Here is an 11,093-nt window from a genome sequence, read left to right on the forward strand (position 1 = left end):
TGTATACAATAGTATTGTACCTGCCTTTTCGCATGAGACTTTTTTACGCAATGAACTAGGGAGGTACCTTGCGCTAGATATGGGAACTCTAAAACAGTAGGTGCATTGCTTATATTATCTCAATTGAATGGCGGGGATTAAAATTTTTTGCATACAGCCAGTCTTTTGTCTGGCTTAAGAAAGGAAAAACATACGTAGGAGGGGACAATCCAATTACTCCACAGCAGCCTTTAGCAGGTAGCTCTTGTAGTTTACTGCGATTCCCGCTGTATTTTGCGGAGACTCTAGATTAGATAATGCTCCAGTCGGTGACGCGAGTGTTCTGCTTCTGCGGGTTCTGTGAGTTCAAAACAAACTTATTTTGCTTTGGGCCCATGAGATCATTCATGTCCTTGTCGGTGTGTATCTTTCTTCAACAACAATCTACCGGTCCAACAGCTGTATAGGTAGTACACTTGAATACCTACACTTTCCTTATACCTACCTACTCATTGCCTGAGTGCTTGAGATTTTGATACATCCAATACGCCCTACTTTGACGTTGTAGGGGTTTTCTTATCCGTATTCTATATATCTTTACCTACGTCAGACGACAGTCAACGACAAAATGGTGGGCTTGGGTCCAAAGAAGCCGCCGCCACGCAGGGGTAGTAAGTTGATTTCTTTACATATTTTTTTTGTTCATGCTGGCGTACATGAATTCCTCGTGCTTGTCTAGGTTTAGTGTGACCCAACACTACTCCGATCTTGGGCAGTGCCGGGCGATCTTCTCATGGGCTCTTGGCTTCGCTTATTATACGGAGAACAACAGACAGCCCATTTTGGTCGTATTGAACGATGAGCAGAGCATTATTGTGGTTAATTTTGCCGGGCATGGCAATCCCTTTCCATTCAGTCACTTAACGGCAACTTTCTTTACTGTTATCGGAACTATTTAATTTGAGTTTGCCTCGAAGATGGAACCAAGACAGAAGCTTCTAGCTGTTGTAGCTACCAGTCGAGGCACACAGAAGAAAGCACTGCTTGAAGCACATCCAATCCGACGACGGCCAGCCACATGCAATCCCGAATACCAAGCCAACCAACCATACCAAACCAGGCAGGCGTCAAGCGATCCGAGCAGACATCCCCGAATTCTTCAAAGGCTTGGTAAAGAGGGGAAATACCGCTGGTAGTGGAAGCGGCTTCTCACGCACGACACCATTGCATCACACCCCCCCAGCACACACCACAATTTTGCCTACCTATTCACTCGTATCCTTTTGCGCCCTCACGCACTCTTGTCAAAAAAATCCCTTCCCGCTCAATCTACCCGCGCCTCAACACTTAGCTCGCTATCCCGCATCCAGTATTTCCACATAGATCACTTTGCGCCAGTTCGCACTGTCATGCTCTACCCAAGAGCAAAAGCACTGCAGTGTTGATTACGAAATCCAAAGTTACCTACCTCTTCGGGCACTTGATGAGCCTGCAATAAATATTCCCTTGAGCTTCCAACTCAGCCACCTAAGCTCTATCCCGGCCTCCAAGTGTGAGAATCAATTCAACACAAGCTTTTTTATTGTTCTTATACCTCAATCACCCCTGTTCCAGCTCAACACTTATCATCTCGATATAAACTTCCTCCTGAATCATTCATCCCTGTCGCACACAGCGGAAGAGCTTGAATAAGGGCGTAAGCAGCTAGTGAAATCTCGAGATGTCGTGGACTGTGAACAACGGGACCTTTGTTTCCACTAGGAGACAACATCAGTCATATTCACCTCACAACTCTCGCGCAGGCATGCACTTCCGCTGCCCAGTATCTTCCGAGATCTTTGAAACTGACTACGGCATACTGAACAGGCACCATGGTGGACGCTCCGAAAGATCTCGTCAAGGAGATCAAAGACCTTGAGGAGATGTTCACTGTCGATACTGCAAAGCTCAAGCAAATCACCAATCACTTTGTCGGCGAGCTTGAGCGGGGGCTGAGTGTAGAAGGCGGGGACATTGTAAGTTTCTGTCCCTGGATAGTCTGCAGCAAGGCTCTACCGAAGTGAAATAAATATGACGCCATGGAGATGGATGCCAAAGCCTACTGTAGAACTCACAACTGACATTTGATCACAGCCTATGAACCCTACGTGGGTCATGTCCTTCCCGGATGGCTACGAGACCGGGACATTTTTGGCCCTTGACATGGGTGGTACAAACCTCCGGGTCTGCGAGATTACGCTCACTGACCAGAAGTCGGAGTTTGACATTATCCAATCCAAATACCGGATGCCTGAGGAGCTCAAGACCGGCCAGGCCGATGAGCTTTGGGACTATATCGCCGACTGCCTGCTTCAGTTCATCGAGACCCACCATGGAGACCCAAAGAAGATTGAGAAGCTGCCATTGGGCTTCACTTTCTCTTACCCTGCAACCCAGAATTACGTCGATGAAGGCATCCTGCAGCGATGGACCAAAGGCTTCGATATTGCCGGCGTCGAAGGAAAGAATGTCGCCCCAATGCTGATGAAGGCACTGTCTGAGAGGGTGAGTTATTGAACCGCTAAATATGTGACAAGCTCCAAGAGCCAAAACTAAGGACCGCGACCAGGGCGTGCCCGTCAAACTCGTGGCTTTGATAAACGACACCACCGGCACCCTTATTGCCTCAGCTTATACGGATACCCAGATGCGTATTGGCTGCATCTTTGGCACTGGCTGCAATGCTGCGTACATGGAGGAATGTGGTTCTATTCCCAAGCTGGCGCATATGAACCTGCCCCCAGAGACGCCCATGGCTATCAACTGTGAATGGGGCGCTTTCGATAACCAGCACAAGGTTTTGCCGAGGACCCCTTACGACGTCAAAATCGACGAGGATTCTCCCCGCCCTGGACAACAGGCGTTTGAGAAGATGATCGCCGGATTGTACCTGGGAGAGATCTTCCGTCTTATTCTGGTTGATTTGCATGATAACCACGAGGTCCGCATCTTCAAGAACCAGGACATCTCCAAGTTGCGACGTGCCTACACCCTCGACTCATCGTTCCTTTCAGCTATCGAGGAGTAAGTTCCCCACAATAAATGAAAAAGGATAAAGGAATACCCCCAAAGGCATACTGACATCGCACTTAGTGACCCCTGGGAGAACCTGTCCGAGACATTGGACCTGTTCCAAGACAAGCTCAACTTGGTTCCTAACCGGAACGAGCTCGAACTCATCCGACGCACTGCGGAGCTGATTGGAACTCGAGCTGCTCGGCTTTCAGCGTGCGGTGTGGCCGCAATCTGCAAGAAGAAGAACTATCGGTCCTGCCACGTGGGCGCCGATGGATCTGTCTTCAACAAATATCCCAACTTCAAGCAGCGGGGTGCCAAGGCCCTGAGAGAAATCCTCGACTGGCCCGCAAAGAAGGACCCCAAGGAGGAGGACCCTATTGAGATCCTTGCGGCTGAGGATGGCAGTGGTGTAGGTGCCGCGCTCATTGCTGCGTTGACGATAAAGAGGGCCAAAGAGGGTAATTTCCACGGCATCAGCAACCCAGAGAACTTTAAGTGAGGCGCCGGTTTGTCCCTCAACGAGATTCGGCGTTTGTTGGTTTCATGATGCACCACGCCATTGCAACAAATCATGAACCAATCCCATGCGCAGCTACCCAGATTGTAGAGCTTGATAGATTTGTCCGCCCTATGTTCCGAGGAACACCCTAAAACCTCTTTACCGTCCCTTCCAAGATCTATGTACTTGTGCGGATATCGTGAAATAATTATGGAATGGGTTGAGAGCTATTGTGTTGCAGAATTACTTTGTGAGACACCACGTGGATGAGATAACTAGACTAGTGGCAGTACTGAACACAAGTCTGGATCATCAGCCCAAAAAGGTGCACACTGGTAGACGATAATCTGCCAGCAATTTGTTAGCGCAGGCTTCGCATAGAATTAATTCACGTTTAGTTCTCTGCGATAAGGAGAAGAAAAGTACCAACTTACTGTCCAAAGTCCAGTACCTCCTCTTAACACCCTCCCATTCTCCTTTACCAGCCTCCGCCATTCGCTCCATGTCAACAGGGACGTCGGTCCAGTCGACATCGAGCCCTGCCTCGGCTAGATGCATCTCGGAGACGTTGATGTAAACATCGTAGCAAACTCGCCTGTCGGCTCCCAGTCCGTTAAAGAAACCAAATCGACCCTCGGCATCAAGCAGACCCGGGATAAACTCGGTAAAGAACAGGCGGAGCTGGCTGTAGTCCTCGCCAAATGTGTCAAAGTAGATTGCGTCGTATACCTCTCCGGCTTCGAGGAGTTCACGGCAGACGTCTTGCCATCTGCCTTGATGCATCTTGAAGGCGCCCGGTTCGGGCCCGGACTCTTCCCAAGCTGCGCCGAACTTTGAATCCGGTGCGGTCTTTGCATGCTGAATCACGGCGGGATGTGCCTCTATGATGTGGTGCCGAGACGGCTTTGTGGCCGCAAACATACTGTCGATAATTCCCATGCCGAAACCGACGTTCAGGATCCGCTTGCCGGCGGGCAGCTCGGGTAGCAGGGCATCGACGCTGCGGCGCATGATGTCCGTCTCCCAAGCCATCATGACGCCGTTGCCGGCATCGTCGACCAAGGCGCCGTCTTTATAGGTCAGCTTGGACGCGAGGTAGGCTTCGCTCTCGACGGTGTGCTTTTCCGTTGGGGCATCGGCAACGGCCGCCGCCGTCGAGGCATCGACGTCGACGAGCTCAGGGGCCTCTTCGCCATCCTCGACATCCAAGTCCACCACCTCCACCGCCTCAGCCTCCTCCACCTCCTCCACCTCGCTACCACCGCTCGAGAGCGCCTCGTAGCCGTCCATCAGCCCAAACAGCATCTCGGCGCGCACGCCGGCGTCGCGGCACATGGCGTACAGGTCGTGCAGGCCCTCGCGCAACGCCACGCAGCCGGGCGTCTCGTCCCTGTCGTCGACGTCGTTCCAGATGGCGCCGGACCAGAACAGTTCGGTCAGGGTCTTGCGCGCCTGGTCCATGGTTGCGGTGTCGTCGGCGGCAGCACCGGCGGCGGCCCGCACCGCGGCGTGGAGCGGCGTCTCGCGCGTCTCGGGATCCTGCACGCTGGCCTTACCGGGCTCGTCGAGTAGCTTCTTGAGCAGTGGCACGTCGTGGGTGGCCGCGGCGCGGAGGATCGCGGCCGTCTCTTCGGGGCACGATGCCGATATGCGCGGCTGGGCTTGGGGTGGTGGGGTGGCGGCCGGCGCCGTGGGAGTTGCGGCGGTGGCCATGGTGGGTAAGCTGGGGCGAACAGAGCTTGGTATGGTTGGTTTGAAGGACACAAAAGTGTTGTTTGGAGACACTCTGTGTGTGTATGGCACTTTGGCGCAAATTCCAGACTTTGTTGTGTTTTTTTTTTTTCTTTCTTTTTTTTCCCTCTAGGACGGACCCCTCCGGCTTGTTACGGCAGCAATGCGGGGCACTTTGACGGACTTGGATTCCGGACCCGAGCCGTCATCGTGTGAGTGTGGACCGCATATCGGGTCTATTTGACTCAATTGTTCCACCCTACCTCCTACCCTGCATCAATCGATAGTCTGATATCATTACCTGTTCTGGATCGACAAACAATCCATGGCAGAGGCGGCTGTCTAGAACATTTGACGCGCATAACCGGCTCGAAGACAGTGCGCTCAGTGAACGGGCAACGGGTTATGATGTGGGGTTCAAGGCGTCGAGTCTCCAACTGGTTCACCCCCTGATCCCTGTCGAGGCGAGATCGAGACTGTAACCATTGACCAATCAAACGTACATTCAAAAAACGTGGACGGCAATAGTGGGGTTTCAGTGATGAACAGAGCACACGACCTCCCCTGGATCCAAAAGCTTCACTTCCTCGGTGGCGTTGCGCACACAGCGTGGCCAAGGTTGAGATTTGTTTGTCTGCAACACGCTCCGTTCCTATCCACCTTCAGCGCCAAACTAGTAGTTGCAGATTTTTTTTCTTGTTGTATTTTTGTATTTTATGTATTTTTTCTCACCCTGCGACGAACGCCTATTGGACTGTCGCGTAAAACAAGACAGTCGCTAACCAAGGTCGGGTAGCCACAACAAGAGCCGACCCGCAAAGGTCCTGCAAGAGCTAGCCAAGCTACCCAGCTAGCGCTAAACTACGACACTGGTCTTTGCAGAGCCAGGACATTATTTTGGTTGCCGTCACCAGAACCACCCGCCTGGTTTCCATTACTTTTAATTTTTGACTTTTTGAACCAGCGTACTGTGGAGGTATATTATTACAGCCGGCGCCTTACCTGCCTACCTCGCATTAGATATCTTGGCTGCCCTACCTCCTTGGACGAAAACTATTCACGGTACTAGCTTCCCTTCCTTTTCTTCATACCTCATCCGCACTACCCTGAGGAGACGGCATAAAGTCAACCAATGGCGTAGTTTTTTGTGGAATTGCTTTAGTTTTGCGCTATCTTGTCGTCCATGTAGCTTCGACAACCGTCAGGACCCATGCTAATTATTGAATACGACCTTGCCTCGAAGAAGCGAACCTGGCACTCGACCAGACTGTCCGGTCCTTACCATCTCGACCGGCCCAACGTCGTCGTCATGAAGTTCGCCGAGCAGCTACGGGCCAGCATAATACCCGAGTACCAATGGTACTACCTCGACTACCCGGGCCTCAAGGCCGAGCTTAAGCAACCGAGCGGGCCGATCAAACAGGATACGGGAGCCCGGGAATGGTCAGAGGATGACGAGACACGCTTCGTGCGGAAGCTCGAGGCCGAGCTCGAAAAGATCCACCAGAAACAGCAGGTCAAGTCCATCGAGATCACCAGGAGGATCGCCGTCTGCGAGAAGGAGGTTATGGATACCATCAGGCGCCAAAACGAACGCGGCACCGGCCCTGGTCCTACCGAGGAGGAGTTTGACCTGCACGAGTCGGATCTGAGCGATATCATCGCAGACGTTCACGACCTTGCCAAGTTTGTCCAAGTCAACTACACTGGATTTTATAAGATTATCAAGAAGCATGACGTACGTATTCTCTTCTTCTTTGGGGCCAGCGCCTTGAATAATGGGCTGCGCGGGGTTCTATGCTAACCTTGTACATGGTTGACGTCCCGTAGAAAATGACAGGTTGGCATCTAAAACCCGTCTGGGACAGTCGGTTGAAGGCGAAGCCATTCTACAAGGAAAACTATGACGCTCAAGTTGTCAAGCTCTCTAAGCTGTATGATCTCGCTCGCACACGAGGCAACCCTGTTCAGGGAGACAGCGCAGCTGGCGGTGGACAGGCCAGCTTCGTCCGAAACACCACAAAGTATTGGGTCCACCCGGACAACGTTACCGAGTTGAAGCTCATTATCCTCAAGCACCTACCGGTCCTGGTATTCAACGCAAGCAAGGAGTTCGAGGTGGCTGACTCGGCCATCACATCGATCTACTATGACAATCCGGACACCTGGGAGCTTTATGAGGGGCGACTCAAAAAGACGGAGGGTGCCGAGGCCATCCGTCTTCGTTGGTACGGCGGCATGGACACGGAAACTATTTTTGTTGAACGAAAGACACATCGCGAAGACTGGACGGGCGAGAAGTCGGTCAAGGCGCGCTTCCCGATCAAGGAGAAGAATGTCAACTCTTACATGAAGGGGGATCTCCTGCCTGCAGCCGTGTTTGAAAAGGCGCGCCGGGAGGGCAAGAAGCCCCAAAAAGTACTTGATGAACAGGAGCGTCTCGCAGCCGAGATTCAGTATTCGGTACTGAAGAAGGGCTACAAGCCCGTGTGTCGGTCGTTTTACAACCGCACAGCGTTCCAGTTGCCGGCGGATGCACGAGTGCGTATCTCGCTCGATACCGAACTCTGCATGATACGTGAGGACGACCTAGATGGCAAGAAACGTGCTGGTGACAACTGGCGAAGGATGGACATTGGGATCGACCATCCGTTCAGCCAGCTACCGCCCGAGGACATTGTTCGATTCCCTTATGCCGTGCTGGAGGTCAAGCTGCAGACTCATGTAGGGCAGCAACCACCAGACTGGGTGCGTCAGCTCACTTCGAGCCACCTGGTAGAATCGGTGCCCAAGTTTTCGAAATTCATCCATGGATGTGCGAGCCTCTTTGAGGACAGAATCAATCTGTTACCCTTTTGGCATCCGCAAATGGATGTTGATATCAGAAAACCACGGACTCACAATTTCGGCATCCACCGACCAGCAGCCAACTCGGCGGCAACGGCTACTACCGATGATGAAGAGGACGAGGTTGATTCGGACGAGGAGGAGGTAGAAGATGCGGGCAAGAATGGTGCGGCCAGCGTACATGCTACCAACGGCAACGGTGAATCTTCAAGCCGGGGAACTCACCGTGGTCAGCGAGCACAAGATGTTGAAGACCAGACTGCAGCGCAGCCAGTGGCCGATGAGGATTATCCCGTCTACGATTCGGACGTGGAGGAGGATGAGGACGTTAGGCTGGAGGAGGCGCGGAGAGTGGGTGGTTGGGACTACTACTCGACACTCTTTTCCATCTATTCTGGTAAAGCGGCGCAAACGGGGCTGTCAGTGGCGAAGGCGCTCATCCCGCGCCCACGAGGGTCGGCCATCCCGAGAAGTGAGCGAAATGAAGCTCTCTGGGGAAGCGAGGACACGAGTGTGAAGCGATTCAAGGCGCCAAAGGGCAAGAAGATCCATGTGCCTGTCCGTGTCGAACCAAAGGTGTACTTTGCCGCCGAGCGCACCTTTTTGGGCTGGGTGAGTAGTTTGTTGTTTTGATATTAACAGCACTTTCCTCTTGAACAAGTCAAATGACGCTGGATGCTAACGGATTATTATAGCTTGAATATTCGATATATGTGGGCATGATTGCAACAACTCTGCTGAACTTTGGCGACAAGCCCAACAGCATGGCATTTGTTGTTTCTGGTGCCTTCACGATGGTTGCAATTCTCTGCTTGATATACTCGGTGGCTATCTATCTGTACAGAAGCCGGGCGATCCGCACGCGCCGAGCGTCGGCCAAGTATTACGACAAATTGGGGCCTTCGGCTCTATGTGTGACGTTGTTCGTTGCGGTTCTTTTGAACTTTGGATTTGAGGGGCACAAGAGAAGTTTTTGGTAGGGCCTATGTGTGACAGTATTTTTACTAAGGAGTTTGTAGGAGAAAAGAAAAGCAGGTGAGGACGCCTCTATGCGTCGACGGTAATGGTGTACATAGTCGGGTTCTGCCTCCCAGAATATAGTTTCCTTTATCTGTTGACCTGTAGCCTAGTGTTGTTTTTCTACTCCTTTTTTTTTCTTTTTGTTGGTGACACCCATGTGAGCATGTTCAGGTTGAATTTATTAGCACAAGGTGGTCGAGAAATTACTTGTCTGAACAATCAGTATATGGGTCGTCGGAACAACAGACTGTGCGTCCTACATAAGCTTATTTTATTTTTAAGACAGTAAGCGACAAGCAACCGCATTGAGGTAAGTACACCCTCACTTCGCTGGCGAATATGCTAAATGATGGCAATAAACAAAGGTGACTGACTAGGTTATTAACAAGACCTATTTCGGCGAATTACGTATATACATATATACTGTCAGTTGACCAGTTAGTTGCCGATGAACCGGTCTGAGACTAAACCGTCTTAGGGCTGAAACAGTCACCGAGCCGGTTGCGAGACGGACAAATTGAGGGCTGAAAAAAGTGGCCGAGGCTGTGATGGTGTTTGAAGAAGTAGCCGACTCCATGCAGCAGCCAACTAGCTTCGTTTGACGGTTTGAATACGGGCGCGTAGAGGGATAGCATGTCCCCGAAATTGCCCCTGTTGTCTGTGGCTTAAATATATAGGTAAGGTACATAGGAGAGGAAGTCGTACCATTGCTGAACAACACTAGAACTAGAACTAGTAGGCAAGAGAGGAAAGCAGCAGCAAACAATAAAGTACTGGCCCATCGACGGAAGAAAAGAGACAAAAGAAAACACGACAAAAAAGCCAAATCATGACCACGACCTTGACCATGACCGTAACGCAAGGAGCAAATGGCACAGAAATTGGTCATTCTGTACCCCCAGAGGGTCCCCATACCATCACAACACACATTCCCGGATGGAATTCGGTCGACCGTATGCTCAAAGGCGATATTACCATATTGCAGAAAATCAGGAGCATATACCCCCGCTTTGGGCCGTTTGGCCTCGTTGCACAGGTACGTGCAAAGCTTCCGTTCGCAAAACAAGAGAATATGTACATACCCCTGATACTGATCCAAACCTCCCTTCAAACGGCCCCCTCTTTCAGCTGTCCATGGCCGTCCACAAAAAGCTAGGTCTACCAGAATCCCAGGCCTGCTTCGTATGGCAGTGCTCAGACGCCCTGGAAAAGACCAGGCTGCACGCCTGCTCGTCTTTCCGCGACGACAAGGACAGGGTCAAGGACGCGTCCGAAATCTCCGAGACGGTTGTGCGCGTCAAGCTCGGCTCAGACACGGTCAAGCTCCACGTAGTCACCGGCCCGGCTGCAAACCGCAAAGCCATGGTGTGCTCGTGGCAGGTGCTCGGCTCAGGGGCGTCGACGAGGCTCGCCGAGGCGCTGCTGCCCGTGGTGGAGACGTCGCTCGAGGTGGTCGGTGCCGGCAGGGGTGGAGAGCTGTCGCCGCCCTCGGGCCTGCCCGAAGACCACTCGCACGCCGCCCTCCGCCAGCGCATTCTGTACCTACTGCAGCGTTCTCCCATCGACGCGGCGCGTGCCGCGCAGCTCAGGCCCGCCGACGTCTACCTCTACCCCAGCGGCATGACGGCGATTGTGCGCAACCACGAGGCGATGGTGACGTACCGCCCGGGCAAGGTGCTCTGCCTCGGCGCCGTGTTCAAGCACACTTGGGTACAGTTTACCGAGGGCGGAGGCGACGGGATGAAGCACTTTGGCGCCTGCCAGGACGACGACTTCATCTCCCAGGTTGGCGAGTGGCTCGAGGATGAGTATCGGGAAGGGAGGCAGGTTAGCTACTGCTTCCTCGAGTTTCCATCGAATCCCATCCTCGTCTCGGCAGATCTCAAAGGCCTGCGTATCCTTGTAAGTTTGCAGGCAAGCCCCCCCCCCCCCCCCCCCCCCCCCCCCCCCCCCCCCCCCC

At 52.6% G+C, this 11,093-nt stretch overlaps 4 protein-coding genes across 4 annotated transcripts in view; 3 read left to right on the forward strand and 1 right to left on the reverse strand.

Annotated features, from left to right (window-relative positions):
• Positions 1-772: 772 nt before the first annotated feature.
• On the forward strand, positions 773-4,463 carry PgNI_06258 (uncharacterized protein). The gene is made up of 6 exons (XM_031126283.1): positions 773-1,781; positions 1,846-1,994; positions 2,113-2,523; positions 2,576-3,042; positions 3,112-3,888; positions 3,976-4,463. The coding sequence occupies exons 1-5, from the start codon at positions 1,700-1,702 to the stop codon at positions 3,533-3,535; spliced, it is 1,533 nt and encodes a 510-aa protein (XP_030981945.1). The 5' UTR covers positions 773-1,699; the 3' UTR covers positions 3,536-3,888; positions 3,976-4,463.
• PgNI_06259 (uncharacterized protein) lies at positions 3,848-5,248 on the reverse strand (the record flags this gene model as incomplete). Its single annotated transcript, XM_031126284.1, has 2 exons — positions 3,848-3,882; positions 3,970-5,248. The coding sequence occupies 2 exons, from the start codon at positions 5,246-5,248 to the stop codon at positions 3,848-3,850; spliced, it is 1,314 nt and encodes a 437-aa protein (XP_030981946.1).
• Positions 5,249-6,476: 1,228 nt separating this feature from the next.
• Positions 6,477-9,277, forward strand: PgNI_06260 (uncharacterized protein; the record flags this gene model as incomplete). Its single annotated transcript, XM_031126285.1, has 3 exons — positions 6,477-7,004; positions 7,097-8,725; positions 8,809-9,277. The coding sequence occupies 3 exons, from the start codon at positions 6,477-6,479 to the stop codon at positions 9,091-9,093; spliced, it is 2,442 nt and encodes an 813-aa protein (XP_030982796.1). The 3' UTR covers positions 9,094-9,277.
• A 685-nt stretch (positions 9,278-9,962) lies between these two features.
• The window catches only part of PgNI_06261 (uncharacterized protein), a gene marked incomplete at both ends in the record, with an annotated part of 2,062 nt that continues 931 nt past the window's right edge, over positions 9,963-11,093 (forward strand). Inside the window, 2 exons of the mRNA XM_031126286.1 lie at positions 9,963-10,169; positions 10,262-11,035. Of these exons, the coding sequence (XP_030982791.1) occupies positions 9,963-10,169; positions 10,262-11,035 (981 nt within the window). The remainder of the gene's footprint in view (positions 10,170-10,261; positions 11,036-11,093) is intronic.

The sequence above is a fragment of the Pyricularia grisea genome, chromosome I (genome assembly GCF_004355905.1).
Source record: "Pyricularia grisea strain NI907 chromosome I, whole genome shotgun sequence".
In the NCBI taxonomy this organism is placed as follows: Eukaryota; Fungi; Ascomycota; class Sordariomycetes; order Magnaporthales; family Pyriculariaceae; genus Pyricularia; species Pyricularia grisea.